This window comes from Somniosus microcephalus, unplaced genomic scaffold (genome assembly GCF_052327205.1).
Source record: "Somniosus microcephalus isolate GS21.2 unplaced genomic scaffold, FLI_Smic_1.0 unresolved_chr1, whole genome shotgun sequence".
In the NCBI taxonomy this organism is placed as follows: domain Eukaryota; kingdom Metazoa; phylum Chordata; class Chondrichthyes; order Squaliformes; family Somniosidae; genus Somniosus; species Somniosus microcephalus.
The window spans coordinates 103,152,948-103,170,810 of NW_028225179.1; the positions used below are offsets into that span (position 1 = coordinate 103,152,948).

Genomic DNA, 17,863 nt, shown 5'->3' on the forward strand with positions numbered 1-17,863 from the left:
ACTACTCATGAAATAATGCTGGATGGCCAGCTGGTGGCGCCGTCCAAGGAGTATAAATACTCGGGCGTGGGCGCAGTTTGCAGGGACATTTTGTAAGATAAGGAACTAGTGAAATACAACTAGACCTCCATGTTCTGAAACAAGTTGATTAAAGCCTTGCTTTATGCTCAAACCAAGTGATTAGTGAGTTTTATTACGTCAATTTAATCAACTTGATATTGACTCCACGCTTTGGGTGATTTTGGGAACAGTCAGCTACGACTTGAACCATAGAAGGGAACTCAGACAAGTAATCGATCCATCATGGAGAAACTACTCAGACCCGCCCATCTTGACCCGGACTCGAATTCACTTACAGCTGCTAAGGTATGGAAACACTGGTATCGTACTTTCAGCAACTTCCTCAGGGTATGTGGTGAGAATGTTCCTGATAAATTAGAGATACTTGCTAATTATGTATCCTCTCACGTGTTTGATTATATCGAAGACTGTGTAGACTATGACACCGCTATCCAAATACTACAGCAGCTATATGTCTAGTCTCCAAATGAAACTTTTGCTCGGCATCTACTGGCCACAACTCAACAACAACCAGGGGAATCACTTGATGAATTCCTTCAGAAACTTCGCAGGCTCAGCAAGGACTGTAATCTTAAAGCTGTTACAGCTGAGCAGTACCAGGAGGAGTTAATTCGTGATTACTTTATTAATGGGATTGCGTCTCCCTTCATACGTCAGTGTCTGTTGGAGAATAAAACCCTCAAGTTACAGGCTGCCTATGACCAGGCATGTTCTCTGGACTTAGCAAAGAGGAGTGCAGATACCTATCTTTCACCACGTGCACGGGCTGCTGCTATCACTTTTAGTGACTCCTTCGATAGGCCTCGGGCGGAAGCCCTCACGGATGATGACTCCAACCTGGCTGATGACAACCCTACCCTAGAAACCTACACTGATGATGACCCCGCCCTAGCGGCATCCTGGCAATCTGGAAGGAAGTGTTTCTTCTGTGGCGGTGCGTTCCATTATAGGGAATTTTGTCCTGCTTGTAACGCAACCTGCAATCATTGCAGCAAGAAAGGTCACTTTTCTAAGGTATGCCAGTCAAGAGCCGCTGTTAGTACGAAAGGCCACTTTTCTAAGGTATACCAGTCGAAACCTCCTGTTAGTTTTGCAGCAACTATCTATAAAACTGCTCCTCCCTCAAGAGCCACTACTAAGGTTACAGCTGCAATCTAGAAAACGGCTCCTCCCCCAAGAACCACTACTAAGGTTACAGCTGTCAAGAGTAAAACTGCCCCTCCCCCCATCACAGCTGTTTTTCCCCAAAGTCTGTCCCATGCAGCCATGAAGGTTTCGGTAAATGGACACATTTTGAGTGCACTAATTGACTCATGCAGCTCTGACAGCTTCATTAGTGAGCGGGCTGTCAGTAAGTTGAAACTGCGTATTTACCCCTCAGACAGGGAAATTGCAATGACTCTGACGACACTGACCACCAATTCTTCCGGCGTTTGTCTTGTCAACCTTAGTCTCAATGGCGGGACTTATTTCTCCACCCGGCTCGGGGTGCTCAAGAACCTATGCAGTGATGTGCTCCTGTGACAGGATTTCCAGAAACAACACAAAAGACTCACTTTCGAGTTTGGAGGGTCAAAGCCGGAGCTTACTATTTTCAAAGTACCATTTTGTGCACTTTCGGCGGCTTCGCTCAACGAGCCCTCCTTGTTTGCCAATCTTTCCCCCCGATATAAGCCCATAGTCACTAAATCACGACGTTTCAGCCAAGATGATCGATCCTTTATCGAGGCAGAAATCTCTCACCTTCTAGCTGACGGTATCATTGAGCCATGTTCATCTTCCTGGCGGGCTCAAGTTGTCGTTGTTAAAAATCCTCTGAAGCAACACAAGAAATGCTTTGCATTGATTACTCGCAAACTATTAACCAGTATACCGACCTGGATGCCTACCCACGCATCGATGACATGGTCAATAACCTTGCCAACTACAAGGTATTTTCAACTTTTGATTTAAAGAGCGCATATCATCAAGTACCATTAAAGGACTCTGACAAAATGTATATGGCCTTTGAGGCCAATGGTCGGCTTTACCAGTTTTGGGGTCACCAATGGGGTAGCCATCTTTCAATGGGCAATGGATAGCCTAGTCAAACAGGAGAACTTAATGGACACTTTTCCATATCTGGATAATATCACCATTGCTGGTCATGACCAGAAGGAGCATGATGCCAACCTCCAGAAATTTTTTGATGTTCTCCGTCATCGCAACTTAACCTTAAATGAGTCCAAATCTGTAAAATCAGTACCATCAGTCAACATCCTTGGCTACTGGGTGGGCAATGGTGTCATCAAACTGGATCCAGAGCGACTTCGTCCACTTCAGGAGCTCCCTCCCCATACGAATCTCGGCTCTCTTCATCGGGCACTCGGCATGTTCACCTATTATGCGAAATGGATACTCCACTTCTCCAACAAGATCCAGCTCCTGCATCACACAAAGTCATTTCCATTGGAGGCAACGGCTATTTCAGCTTTCAACCTCCTCAAGCGACAACTGGAAAAAGCCATGCTTCATTCCATTGATGAAAATCTTCCTTTCGTGGTCGAGTGCGATGCATCAGATGTGGCGATCTCTGCTACCTTGAATCAAGGTGGTCGACCCGTTGCATTTCTGTCCAGAACTTGGCAGGGTAGCGAGATCTATTATCCTCCTGTCGAGAAGGAGGCTACGGCCATCATTGAAGTGGTACGTAAATGGAGTCATTTTCTCGCTCATCGCCATTTCACACTTATAACCGATCAGCACTCCATGGCCTTTGTGCTGGATAACCGGAAACACACTAAGATCAAGAATAACAAAATACAACTCTGGAGGATGGAACTGGTTGCCTTTGGATACACCATACATTATCGACCCGGCAAAGAGAATGTGGCCCCGGATACCCTTACACGGGCTCTTCTATGTCAACTTTGACTCTGGCAGATCTTCATACTGACTTATGCCATTCTGGCGTTACCCATATTTTGCACTTTGTGTGATCTAAAAATCTCCCATTTTCGATGGAAGATGTGAAAAGAAGATGCTCCTCCTGTAGAATTTGTATGGAATTAAAACCGCAATTCTTCCGTCCATCGCATGGCTCGCTCATACACAGTATGCAGCCTATGCAGTGACTCAGCATTGACTTTAAAGGGCCATTGCCTTCCTCAACGCGAAACACCTACTTACTGACTATGGTGGATGAATATTCATGCTTTCCCTTTGCTTTCCCCTGTCCCAATATGCTTACTTCCACAGTGATCAAATGCCTTGATCAAGTCTTTTTCCTTTGCCAATTTCATCCGCACTGATCGGAGTCCCTCCTTCATGCCAAGCGAACTCAAAAGTTACCTCTCCCAATGGGGAATCACCACAAGTAAAATGACACCGTACCATCCCATTGGTAATGGACAGGTTGAGAGATAAAATGCTATCATTTGGAATGCTGTTCGTCTTGCGCTGAGGTCATGCAACCTACCAGACCTGCAGTGGGAAACTATGCTCCCTGACATATTGCATTCCATCAGGTCTCTCCTTTCTATGTCTACCAATGTCACACCTCATGAGCGATTCTTCAGCTTCCAGCGTCGCTCCACCCATGGGACGTCTTTACAGTCATGGTTGGCAGCTCCCAGCCCCGTGCTGCTCTGAAGATTCGTCTGATCATCTAAAAATGATCCTCTCATCGATGAGGTAGAACTCACAGACGTCAACTATACATACGTGCATGTGCGGTACCCTGATGGCCGCGAGTCCACCATTTCGCTTCAGGACCTGGCTCCCTGTCCGGCCGGTTCCACGGACCCAAATGATAGAGGGACCCATGGGAATGATGCCGACACTCTGCACTCCCCTGAAGATGACGCCCTACCTGGGACATCAAAAGATCTGCCAGTTGCCCCACCGGATCCACTCGGGGAGCCGAGCGCTCCCCGTGGGATGGCCACTTGAGGCCAGGACGCCAGTCAATCCCCGGCTATCCAACAGGATAAAGCCAGTTCTGCGCCTGTGGGAACCCGCACCCAGATTCACGATCTCCCCGGCCTCCCTTTAGGTTGATCAGAGCAACACGGGCCCTGTCGATCCACCGGTATGGATCAGGCGGACCAGGGACCATGACATGGTCTGGGGAGACGTGCCTTCTAGCTGTAAAGAAAAATCTAAAAGACTGCGGCTATTCGTGGTCCGCCGAATCCGTTAAGAGGAAGTCGTCGGACTTCCAAATCTTTTAGGCAGGAAGAATGTTATAAATCTCATCATTCATCAAGAAACTACTCATGAAATAACGCTGAATGGCCAGCTGGTGGCCCCGTCCAAGGAGTATAAATACTCGGGCGTCGGCCCCAGCTTTCCAGGGACATTTTGTAAGACAAGGAACTAGTGAAGTACAACTAGACCTCCATGTTCTGAAACAAGTTGATTAAAGCCTTGCTTTATGCTCAAACCATGTGCGTAGTGAGTTTTATTATGTCACTCTCTCCTTTCTGTCTTGAAGCCAGCCAGCGATCCTTTCTGCTACTTGTCCTCTGACTCCACATTCTCAGACTCTATGAATTAGTCTATTATGGGGTACCTTATCGAAGGCCTTTTGAAAAGTTACATCTATTGCATTACCATTGTCTACTCTCTCTGGTACCTCTTCAAAAAAATCAATAAGTTTGGTCAAGCAAGGTTTTCCCTTTTGAAATCTATGCTGACTGTTCATTATTATGCTTTCCGTTTCTAGATGTTCTTCTATTCTCTCCTTTAGTAGGGATTTCATTATTTTTCCTACCACCCATGTTAAGCTGACTGGCCTATAATTCCTTGGACACGTTCTATCCCCGTTCTTAAATATAGGTATTATGTTCGCTATCTGCCAGCCCCCTGGAACTACACCTTTTTCTAACGAATTATTAAGTATGTGTAGTAATGTTTCTGCTATCTCTTCCCTAGATTCTTTTAAAATGCATGGATGCAGGAGTTTTATCCTCTTTGAGTTTGATTAGTTTATTTAATATATCCACTTTTTAATTTAAAATGCACTTACCTCATTATTCAACTCATCATCCAATATCATGTCCACCTTTTCTATCTCCCTGGTAAATACCAAAGTGAAATAATTATTTAATATTTCTTCTGTCTCCCTATCGTTACCTGTGGTATTGACCTGTCTATCCCTTAATGGCCATATTCCCATCTCAACTTTCCTTTTTTATTGATGTGCCTGTAAAATATTTTGCTATTTTGCTTTATGTTCCTTGATAAGTTAATTCCATATTCCTCTTTGCATCCCTAATTGTTCTTTTGATTTCCCTCTAATCCCTTCGTATTCTCTCTTACCATGCACTCCTCTGCTGTCTGTGTACTTAATATATACCTCTTTCCTTACCCTCAATTGTTTCCTTATGTCTTTATTCATCCATGGTGTCTCATTATTGTTTAATTTGTTCTTTCCGTTTAGCAGAATATATTTTTGCTGTACTCTGTTGAACACCATTTTAAATGTTTCCCATTGTCGTTCTACATTGTTGTTTGCCAATATTGTTGCCCATTTTATCTTCCCAAGTTCTATTCTCAGCCCCTCAAAATCAGCTTTTCTCTGAACTGTTTTTTGTAATACTTATGTCCTTCTCTATTATTATCTTAAAGCGTATTATATTATGGTCAGTATTGCCTATATGTTCCCCTATTTAATTCACTTATCTGCTCTGGCTCATTTCCCACAACTAGATCCAATAATGAATCATCCCTTGTTGGACTTTTTAAATATTGGGTTAGAAGGGAGTCCCATAGACATTGTAGGAACTCAATTCCCTTATCCCCATTACCTACTGCTTATGCCCAATTAATATCGGGGTAGTTGAAATCCCCATGGTTATTATTCTATGTTTTTAACTTATTTCTCTGATTTGTCTGTGTATTTCTTCTGCCCCCTCCCTTCCACTATTAGGTGGTCTGTAGACTACGCCTGTTAGTGTGATTGATCCTTTATTATCTTTTATCTCTAACAATGTGAATTCTATTTTTGTCTTGCTGAAAGCTACGTCTCTTTTTTCTACTGACATTATGTTATCCATTATGAGTACAGCAACTCCACCTCCCCCTTTTCCCTTTCTATCTTTTCTAAATATGTCATACCCTGCAATGTTTAATTCCCAGTCCTGATTTTTCTGTAGCTATGTCTCAGTAATCCCTACTATGTCTGGTTCCTCCCAACGCATCAGTCCCTCCAAATCGCCTGTGTTATTACAAACACTGTGTGCATTGTTGTACAGAGAGATTAACTCATTTGCAATAGGATTTCCTCTCACTTTTTGTTTAATGATCTTTTTAGACTCCTGTTCTATAACTCTATTTATTCCCTTCCCGCTTATGTCCTCCCTTACTTTATTTTTTCCTATGCTCACTTTTCCTGCTTTGTTTATGTTTAGGCTGTTTATGTTTCTGGTAGATCCCTCCCCTCTTCTTACTTGTTTAAAGCCTTTGCCACCTCCCTATTTACACTTTCTGCTAGGACACTGGTCCATCCCGGTTCAGGTGGAGCCCATCCCATCGGTATAGCTCCTTCCTGCCACAGAACTGGTGCTAATGTCCATAAGAACATAAGAAGTAGGAGAAGGATCAGGCCATACGGCCCCTCGGTCCTGCTCCGCCATTCAATAGGATCATGGCTGATCCAAATCTAGACTCACGTCCACTTCCCTGCCCTCTCCCCATAACCCCTAATTCCCTTATCTGCTAGGAAACTGTCTATCTCCGTTTTAAATTTATTTAATGTTGCAGCTTCCACAGCTCTCTGGGGTAGCAAATTCCATAGATTTACTACCCGCTGAGTGAAGAAGTTTCTCCTCATCTCAGTTTTGAAAGGGCAGCCCGTTATTCTAAGATTATGCCCCCTAGTTCTAGTCTCACCCATCAGTGGAAACATCCTCACCACATCCACCCAATCAAGTCCCCTCACAATCTTATATGTTTCGATAAGATCGCCTCTCATTCTTCTGAACTGCAATGAGGAGAGGCCCAACCTACACAACCTTTCCCCATACATCAACCCCCTCATCTCCAGAATCAACCGAGTGAACCTTCTCTGAACTGCCTTGAGAGCAAGTATATCTTTTCTTAAATATGGAAACCAAAACTGCACGCAGTATTCCAGGTGTGGCCTCACCAATACCCTATATAACTGCAGCAAGACTTCCCTGTTTTTATACTCCATCCCCCTTGCAATAAAAGCCAAGATTCCATTGGCCTTCCTGATCACCTGCTGCACCTGCATACTAACTTTTTGTGTTTCATGCACCAGGACCCCCAGATCCCTTTGTACTTTAGCACTTTGCAGTTTCTCTCCATTTAGATAATAACTTGCTCTTTGATTTTTTCTGCCAAAGTGCATAACCTCACACTTTCCAATATTATATTCCATCTGCCAAATCTCTGCCCACTCACTTAGCCTGCCTATGTCCTTTTGCAGGTTTTTTATGTCCTCCTCACTCACTGCTTTCCCTCCCATCTTTGTATCATCAGCAAACTTGGATATGTTGCACTCGGTCCCTTCCTCCAAATTGTTAATATAGATTGTAAAGAGTTGGGGTCCCAGCACTGACCCCTGCGGAATACCACTAGTTACTGATTGCCAGCCCGAGAATGAACCATTTATCCCAACTCTTTGTTTTCTGTTAGATAGCCAATCTTCCACCCATGCCAGTATATTACCCCCAATCCCATGATTTTTTTTTATCTTGATCAGTAATCTTCTGTGTGGAACCTTGTCAAATGCCTTTTGGAAGTCCAAATACACTACATTCACTGGTTCCCCTTTATCCACCCTGTATGTTACGTCCTCAAAGAATTCGAGCAAATTTGTCAAACGTGACTTCCCCTTAATAAAACCATGCTGACTCTGTCCTATTAAATTATGTTTATCCAAATGCTCTGTTACTGTTTCCTTAATAATGGACTCCAACATTTTGCCAACCACAGATGTTAGGCTAACTGGTCTATAGTTTCCAGCTTTTTGTCTACTTCCCTTCTTAAATAAGGGTGTTACATTAGCAGTTTTCCAATCTGCCGGGACCTTTCCTGAGTCCAGGGAGTTTTGGAATATAATCACCAATGCATCCACAATCCCTACCGCCACTTCTCTCAAGACCCTAGGATGTAGGCCATCAGGTCTGGGGGATTTATCCGCCTTAAGTCCCATTATTTTACCGAGTACCATCTCCTTAGTGATTTTAATCGTGTTTAGCTCCTCCCCCCCCCATGAAAAGGAACAACTTTTTCCCACACCAGCCTTTTAGTCCCGTGTTAATTCTCCTGATCTGTCTGCTTCGATGACAATTTGCACGTGGCTCGGGCAATAATCCAGAAATTATTACTCTCGAGGTCCTGGGTTTTAATTAGAGCCTAACTCCTGAACTCAGAGAATGCGGAATCGGGGTACTAGAAGCAGAATGGATTGATAGCTGGCTTCAATGCAGAATGCAGAGAATTGGAGTAAAGGGTAGCTTTCCACAAGGATCAGTGCTGGGACCACTGCTGTTCACAATTTACATTAACGATTTCGACTGCGGAATCAAAAGCACAATTTCAAAATTTGCAGAATATACCAAATTGGGGTGGGGAGATAGTCAATACTGAGGAGGTCTGCAACAAATTACAGGAGGACTTTAATAAAGTTGCAGAATGGGCAAATATTTGGCAAATGAAGCTCAATACAGATAAATGTGAGGTATTACATTTTGGTAGGCAGAATAGGGAGGTCACTTATCACTTAGAAGGTGTGAGTCTAAGTGAGGTAGAGGAACAAAGGAATCTCAGAGTACAAATACACAAAACGCTATAAGTTGTGCCACGGGTTAGCAAGGCCAAAAAAAACTAAACACTAGGGTTTATTTCTAGAGGTATAGAATTGAAAAGTAGTGAAGTTATGCTAAACCTTGGTTACTCCACACTTATAGTACTGCGAGCAGTTCTGGTAGCCATAATATAAAAAGGATATAGAGGCACTGGAGAAGGTGCAGAGAAGATTTACAAGGATGATACCAGAAATGCGAGAGTATACATATCAGGAGAGGATGAACAGGTGGGGTCTCTTTGTTCTTGACAAAAGAAGGCTGAGGGGTGACCTAATAGTGGTCTTTAAAGTTATGAAAAGTTATGATAGAGTGGATACATAGACAATCTTTCCACTTGTGGGGAAGAGCATAACTAGAGGCCATCAATATAAGATAGTCATCAAGAAATCCTATAGTGAATAAAGAAGAAACCTCTTTACCCAAAGAGTATTGAGAATGTGGAACTCGCTACCACAGGGAGTGGTTGAAGCGAATAGTATAGATGCATTTAAGGGGAGGCTGGTCAAGCATATGAAGGAGAAGGGAATAAAGGGTTATGCTGATAGATTTAGATGAGGAAAGATGGGAGGAGGCTCGAGTGGAGCATAAACTGGTTGGGCAGAATGACCTGTTTCTGTCCCGTATATCCTATGTAAACCTATGTGATTTTATATTCAAAATCATAAAGGGCTTGGATAGAGTGAATAAGGAGCAAATGTTTCCAGTGGAAGAGAGGTCAGTAAGTAGAGGACAAAGAGTTAATGTAATTGGAAAAAGAACCAGAGGCGATATGAGGAGAATTTTTTTTATGCAGCAACTTGTGATCTGGAATGCCCTGCCTGAAAGGTCACTGGAAGCAGATTCAATAGTGACTTTCAAAAGGGAATTGGATAAATATTTGAAGGGTGAAATTTGTAGGGCTATGCGGAAAGGGCAGGGGAGTTGATCTCATTGGATAGCTCTTTAAAAGACCTGGCACAGGCACGATGGGCCGAATGGCCTCTTTCTGTGCTGTATAATTTTATGATTCTATTTGCCAACGTTTAAAATGGGAGTTGCCGATGTAAAGTTAGCAAGCTGTAATTGCAGCCTCCCTCCGTTGGTGGCGCTGTAACGCCTCAGCTTAAATTGCCCAACTCCTCAGCCTGCACTTCTGGTGAACTCCGATGTGTAAAACAACTCAACTTCGCACCTTCACAGTTTTCTATCAACTTTGCTACTTAGCTATAAATAATACAACATGCCAGAAAGTATAAATTGGGGCAAAAGCAAAATACTGCAGATGCTGGAAATCTAAAATAAAAACAGAAAATGCTGGAAATACTCAGCAGGTCAGGTAGTATCTGTGGAGGGAGAAACAAGAGTTAACGTTTCAGGTCGATGACCTGTAATTGCACCCTCCCTCCGGTGGTGGCGCTATAGTGCCTCAGTTTAAATTGCCCAAATCCTCAGCCTGTACTTCTGGAAAACTCCGATGTGTAAAACAACTCTGGTTCTGACGATGGGTCATCGACCTGAAAGGTTAACTCTGTTTCTCTCTCCACAGATGCTGCCTGACCTGCTGAGTATTTCCAGCATTTTCTGTTTTTATTTGAGTATAAATTAGGGCCTGAAAAATGTTTCCATGGTGTGGGCTCAAATTCCCTGTTCTCCACCCTTGTTACAATGGACTTGACTCCATGGGGGTTATTTTGACTCTGGGTGAGAGTGTAAAATGGGAGATATTGGACCGGCCGCCCATTACACACTCAGCCTGATTGTCATGTCCATTGAGGTCAATGAAAGGGAATATCCGGCAAGGTGTATATTGGGCAGTCAGCTCGATATTGCTCATTTTACACTATTGCCCAAGGACCAAATTTACTCCAAATGAATAGAAAACTGCAGGTCGGGCAGTGTGACTTTCTGATAAACCACCTACTGGATATAAGACGGCATTGGAGCCTCAAACTTACACGTCGACATTACATATATATGTGCTCACCAATATCATTCAACAAATGCAATGATATGAATAAAAACTTTAATTTAATATTGACAATATAAAAATATTTTCAATATGATTCAAATAAATATGATATTTACAATGTCATTCAATAAATGTTTTACTAATATCATTCACTAAGAGTAATATTACCATGAATCGGGTGAGTAATTTTAAATTGTGGCCATAGTGTAAAGCAGGTAATATCGGGTCAGCGGTCTGTTATAAACCTCGCCCAATGGAAAGGGAATCCGAGCGAGGTTTAGAACGGGTGGCCGGTCCAATATTGACTGTTTTACATTTTTGCCTGAAGATTTAAAAATTACTCCAATAAATACATATGATTCGTTACATGTAAAACAACCAGCAAAATCATTCAATAAATACAATATTGTGAATATTATTAATTAAATATAATAATACAAATGTCATTCAATAAGCACTGGTGGTTTTTGGGGGTGGGGGGTTTATCTTTTATCACCAGGTGATATGTGGCCAATGGTGAATCGGCCACCCACTTTACACCATGTTCCATTTTCAGAAAATCGACTGAGGTGAAAAACAACAGCTGATTCACAGGCGCCCGGATTTTACCTGGTGATGAAAGTCAAATTCAACTTCAGCAGGGTTGCTAAACGGGCGATAGCGGAAAAGCCGCCTGTTATACACCCCGGCCCATTTTACAGTGAAGGGAATGGAAAGGTACATCTGGCAACATGAATAAACGGCAGCCTCGCTGCTACTGCCCATTTGACACGACCAATATTGAAATTCTCCCGCAGTATCACCGATATTGTTCATTGTCATAGAGTCATAGAGTCATAGAGTTTTACAGCACAGAAAGAGGCCCTTCGGCCCATCGTGTCTGCGCCGCCCATCCATCCCTGTCCAGTTTAATTCCATTTTCCAGCATTTGGTCCATAGCCTTGTATGCAATGGCATTTCAAGTGCTCATCCAAATGCTTCTTGAATGTTGTGAGGGTTCCTGCCTCTACCACCCTTTCAGGGAGTGAGTTCCAGATTCCAACCACCCTCTGGGTGAAAAAGTTCCTCCTCAAATCCCCTCTAAATCTCCTGCCCCGTACCCTGAATCTATGCCCACTTGTTATTGACCCCCCTACTAAGGGGAAAAGTTCCTCTTTATCTACCCTATCTATGCCCCTCATCATTTTGTACACCTCAATCAGGTCCCCCCTCAGCCTTCTTTGCTCCAAGGAAAACAACCCCAGCCTGTTTAGTCTTTCTTCATAGCTGGGGTGCTCCATCCCAGGTAACATCCTGGTGAATCTTCTCTGCACCCTCTCCAAGGCAATCACATCCTTCCTATAGTGAGGCGACCAGAACCGCACACAGTACTCCAGCTGTGGCCTCACCAGCGTTTTGTACAGCTCCATCATAACCTCCCTGCTCTTATATTCTATGCCTCGGCTAATGAAGGCAAGTATCCCATATGCCTTTTTAACCACCTTATCTACCTGTTCCGCTGCCTTCAGGGATCTATGTACATGTACACCAAGGTCCCTCTGACCCTCTGTACTTCCTAGGGTCCTACCACTCATTGTGTATTCCCTTGCCTTATTTGTCCATCCAAAATGCATCACCTCGCACTTTTCAGGGTTAAATTCCATTTGCCACTTTTCCGCCCATCTGACCAACCCGTTTATGTCGTCCTGTAGCCTGAGGCTTTCCTCCTCGCAATTTACCACCCCACCAATTTTCGTGTCATCTGCGAACTTACTGATCATACCTTTTACATTCTCATCCAAATCATTTATGTAGATCACAAACAACAAGGGACCCAGCACCAATCCCTGAGGTACCCCACTGGACACAGGCTTCCAGTCACAAAAGCAACCTTCGACCATCATCCTCTGCCTCCTGCCACTCAGCCAGTTTAGGATCCAACGCGCCAAGGCACCCTGGATCCCATGGGCTCTTACCTTCTTGACCAGTCTCCTATGCGGGACTTTGTCAAAAGCTTTACTGAAGTCCATGTAAACCACATCCACAGCATTTCCCTCATCCACCCCCCTAGTCACTCCCTCGAAAAATTCAATCAGATTTGTCAGACATGATTTACCCTTGACAAAGCTATGCTGACTATCCCCGATTAATCCTTGCCTCTCCAAGTGGAGACTAATTTTGTCCCTCAGAATTTTTTCCAATAATTTCCCTACCACAGATGTTAGGCTCACTGGCCTGTAATTCCCTGGTTTATCCCTGCTACCCTTCTTGAATAATGGTACTACATTAGCTGTTCTCCAGTCCTCTGGTACATCCCCTGTGGCCAGAGAGGTTCTGAAAATTTGTGTCAGAGCCCCTGCAATTTCCTCCTTTGCCTCCCACAGCAGCCTGGGATACATCTCGTCCGGGCCTGGGGATTTATCCACTTTTTGGCCTGCTAAAACCGCTAGCACCTCCTCCCTCTCAATGCTAATATGTTCAAGTATGTCACAGTCCCCTTGCCCGATTTCTATGTCTGCATCGTCTCTCTCCATAGTGAACACAGATGCAAAAAATTCATTTAAAACCCCGCCTACATCATCTGGCTCTACACACAGATTGCCACTTTGGTCCCTAATGGGCCCTACCCTTTCCCTGGTTATCCTCTTGCCCTTAATATACTTATAAAACATCTTAGGATTTTCCTTTATTTTGCTCGCCAGTGTTATTTCATGGCCCCTCCTCTCCCTCCTCATTTCTTTTTTTAAGTATGCCCCTGCACTTTTTATACTCCTCTAGGGCTTCTTCCGTCTTTAGTCTTTTGTAACTGCCAAAAGCCCCCCTTTTATTTCTAATGCATTTTTGTATATCCCTTGTCATCCAAGGTTCACTTTGCTTGTTGGTCCCCCCCTTGACCTCTACAGGAACATGGTGGCGTTGTGCTCTCTCTATTTCCCTTCTGAAAGTCTCCCACTGTTTTGATGTGGATTTTCCTATAAGTAGCTGCTCCCAGTCCACTTTGGCCAGATCCTGCCTTATCATATTAAAATCGGCCTTCCCCCAATTTAGAACCCTTATTTCCGGGCCGTCTTTCTCTTTTTCCATGACCACCTTAAATCTCACCGAATTATGGTCACTGTCGCCAAAATGCTCTCCTGCTGACACTTCCACCACTTGCCCGACTACATTCCCCAGAATTAGGTCCAGTATCGCCCCCTCTCTTGTAGGACTTTCTACATGTTGGCTCAAAAAGCTCTCCTGGATGCACTTTAAGAATTCTGCACCCTCTAAACCTTTCACACTCTGACTATCCCAATTAATATTGGGGAAGTTGAAATCCCCCACTATTATTACCCTATTATTTTCGCACTTTTCTGAGATTTGCCTACATATCTGTTCCTCTATCTCCCCCTGACTGTTTGGGGGCCTATAGTACACTCCCAGCAAAGTGCTTGCCCCCTTTTTGTTTTTAAGTTCTACACATATGGCCTCATTAGAGAAACCCGCTAATATATCGTCCCTCCTTACAGCAGTAATTGACTCATTGGGTTAATGTTACCTTCCAGAGACGGTATAAAATGGGCGACATCCAATTAGTTGCCCATTATATACCTCGCCTGATGTTCCCTTCTACCGAAGGTGATGGAAGGGTCAATATCGCTGATGCTACACTATCCCCCAAGTGAAAATGACCCCTGTCATTCGCTGCATTCATTCAAACGAATATACTCACTTGATGTTTGGTTGTTCTGCTGCAACCATTTATCAACCTGTCCCTTGATGAGCCCGTGGAAACCAGCTTGAGTGATTGTGTATCCTTCCCAGTAACTCTTGTCAAATGCTTCCGCCATCCATTGCTGTCTTGGAACAGTTATTTTCATATTTTTGTCATAATAGTTTATCTCACAGCCATCCAAAAGCCCCAGAACACTATACTCCGGCAGATCAGTACTCCCATGGTTCAGGGTGTAGTAATATAGCAGAGAGTGAGACTCTAGGACATAATTTAAAAAATAATTGGCATATCAAATATTAGAAATGTCAGTTTGCTAAACAACTTGGGAAAAATAATTTATTCAGAAAAATGCGAGATCACTGAATATTTTGCCATCGCTCCCATGTTAAAACATTGCAGAGAAGGCAAAATGAGCCTTAATATTAAATCTTATCCATTTACAAGAATATTCCCATTTCGAAATAAATGAAAAATGTTATGGTTCGAATAAATTACATAAACTTACGATTTACAAATGAGATGAAATTAAGATTTTAGTCCCATGTCTGACCTGGGGATTCTTTGCTGAATTAGTGAGGAAGTTCACCCAGAATTATGGTACTAAGCCATGCAGAATCCATCCCTGGTGTGTGCACAGTGATCTGTTCCCAGCCCGCTGTTTGTAGTGACAATAAAATTGGCTTCAGATTTGCTGAGCGAAAGAGGGGAAAAGCAGCTTAAATATATGCAAATTGGGGTTAAAGGAAGTTATCAAGGCCCTCAACAACATTTCCCTCTCTGCCCTCATTGTTACCCCTAGTTCCTGATCCTGCCCGAAAACTGGAACCAATCGGAAGGCAGATATTAAAGGGACCCTCAGCTGGTCTCAAATAAAATCCTGGAATATTTCGGAGACATTTTTCTTCTATTATGTTGTAGGATTTCACTACTTAAACTGTTTAAAATGCATGTACTGGTGCTGAATATTTTGACCTGTTACTTCCACTTCTGGTAATTCCACTCTGGAATGTAGTGAAGGGTCTGTTGTGATTGGAGGAGAGCCATGGGAAATGAGGAGGAAAGGATTAGTAGTGCAGCAGCTAACGTCAGGCGGTACGAGGCTGTGCAGACTGAAAGAGAGATGTGAAGCCGAGTCTGACTTTGGCAGTCCTGGTGAGGTCATTAAGTTTCTTCCTGCAATGCAGACAGATTCTGTGAGGGTGCCGGTTAGTTCCCTCAGTAACCCCTAGATGGCACCTTCACTTGTTTTTTTCCCTTTGCTAATTGTTACTAGTTTCTCCTGTGTTTATTACTTAACTGCCTTTCATCTGGTTTATTGGTTTCACCTGTTTTTGCCTGTATTTAAGTTCTGTGGTTTCTTCCCTCTGTGCTCAGTCTTGACAAGCCGTTTGCCTAGTTGTAGCTTGTCTTGAGCTCCTATGTTTGTAACTGTTACCTGTGTGATTCTAGTAAAGTACTTTATTTTAAGACTGCATACCTGCTTCTCGCCTCGTCTGTCTGCACTTGGGTCCAGAACCAGCCTCGCCCCGACAGCAAGACTGAGCCAGTATGGACCCAGCAGTGATGGAGGAATTTCGTTCTATTCTCCCCCATCAAGGTGCTTTCCTCGGCCGCCTTGAGCAACTTCTCCAAAGCATTTCGGACAAGGTAGATACGTGGACTCAGACCATTCAACACCCAGCTGCTGTGGCTTCTGTTCAGGATGTTCCTCCTCAGTCAGTTCCTTTGGGTGCTACCCCACTGGTCGCCGATCACTGAGAGCCTCGCCTACCCACGCCAGAGCGCTATGATGGTCATCCGGGCAAGTGTCATGGCTTCTTGACCCAGTGCTTCCTAGTTTTTGAACTCCAACCCTCCATGTTCCTATCACCCCGCTCTAAGGTAGTGTTCGTCATATCACTACTCTCGGGAAAAGCTCTCACCTGGGCTACCGCTATCTGGGAGCAGCAATCTTTCGTCTGCTCGGACATTCTCCTTTTCGCCAAAGAGATGAGCAAAGTCTTTGACCATCCTGTGAGTGGACGGGAGGCAGCTAAGAGACTTTTGAATCTCCGCCAGGGCAAATGCAGTGTAGCTGACTTCGCCATTGAGTTCCGCACACTCGCTGCGGAAAGCCGCTGGAACACCAAGGCCCTTCTCTCCACGTTTCTTCATGGCCTCTCCGAATCTATCAATGATGAACTGGCATCCAGAGAGGTTCCGGAGGACCTTGACACACTCATCTCCCTTGCCATCATAATGGATAATCGCCTCCGGGAGCATGGTAGAGAGAGGAGATTCACTACTTCCACAGAGGTGAGATCTTTTGGTGTTCCGAATCTGACCAAGAGTTTCCAAGTACCCCCGAGTCCACCTGTTAGCGCCGAAGTGGAACCTATGCAACTTGGCAGAACTCGGCTCTCCCAGTTTGAGAGACAGCGGAGATTGAGAGAGGGGCGTTGTCTTTACTGTGGCCTGTCTGGCCATCTCAGAGCCACATGCCCTGAGCTTCAGGAAAAAGCCAGGCGGATTGGGAAAATACTGACAGATCAAATCCCTTCTCCTACCCCTTCTGTCTTCCAAACCCTGCTTCCTGCTCGTCTCTCTTGGGAGGGACAACAGTACAACCTCCAGGCATTTGTTGACTCCGGGGCCGCTGGCTGTTTTATCGATGCCACCCTTGTGCGCAGCCTGAAAATTCCTTTCTCCTGCCTTGACAAGCCTTTACAAGTCACCGCCCTCGACGGCAGGCCCCTTGGTTCTGGGTGTATTCATCATATCACCGGAGTATTACATGTCCAAGTAGGGGAGAGACATCAAGAGTTGCTGCAGTTTCATCTTATCGATTCACCTGAGCTCCCTCTCGTTCTTGAACATTCGTGGCTCTCTCTTCACAACCCTCACATTGACTGGACTACCGGGACTGTGCTAGAGTGGTGTCCTTCATGTCTAGCCAACTGCCTTAAGGTCTTCCCTAGTCTGCCCTGTCCTTCCTCTCCTGAGCCAGCTGATCAGCTGGACCTTGCTCATGTGCCCCCTGAATATTCGGACCTCCATGCTGTGTTTAGTAAGAGGCGGTCCACTACACTCCCCCCACACCGGTCCTACGACTGTGCCATTGATCTTCTGCCTGGCACTAGCCCTCCTCGGGGTCGGCTCTACTCTCTCTCTGGCCCTGAGAATGTTTCCATGGAAGAATACATCAAGGAAGCCCTCGCTACAGGTTTCATTCGCCCTTCCACCTCCCCAGCGGGTGCTGGCTTCTTTTTTGTAACGAAGAAGGATGGTGGTCTCAGGCCTTGCATAGACTATCGGGGGCTTAACAAAATTACCATTAAGAACCGC

General features: G+C 44.4%; 1 protein-coding gene across 1 annotated transcript in view; it reads right to left on the minus strand.

Annotated features, from left to right (window-relative positions):
- LOC147095672 (class I histocompatibility antigen, F10 alpha chain-like) overlaps positions 1-17,863 on the minus strand; it is a 49,137-nt gene that overhangs the window by 25,509 nt on the left and 5,765 nt on the right. Inside the window, exon 2 of the mRNA XM_085973689.1 lies at positions 14,537-14,797. Within this exon, the coding sequence (XP_085829815.1) occupies positions 14,537-14,797 (261 nt within the window). The remainder of the gene's footprint in view (positions 1-14,536; positions 14,798-17,863) is intronic.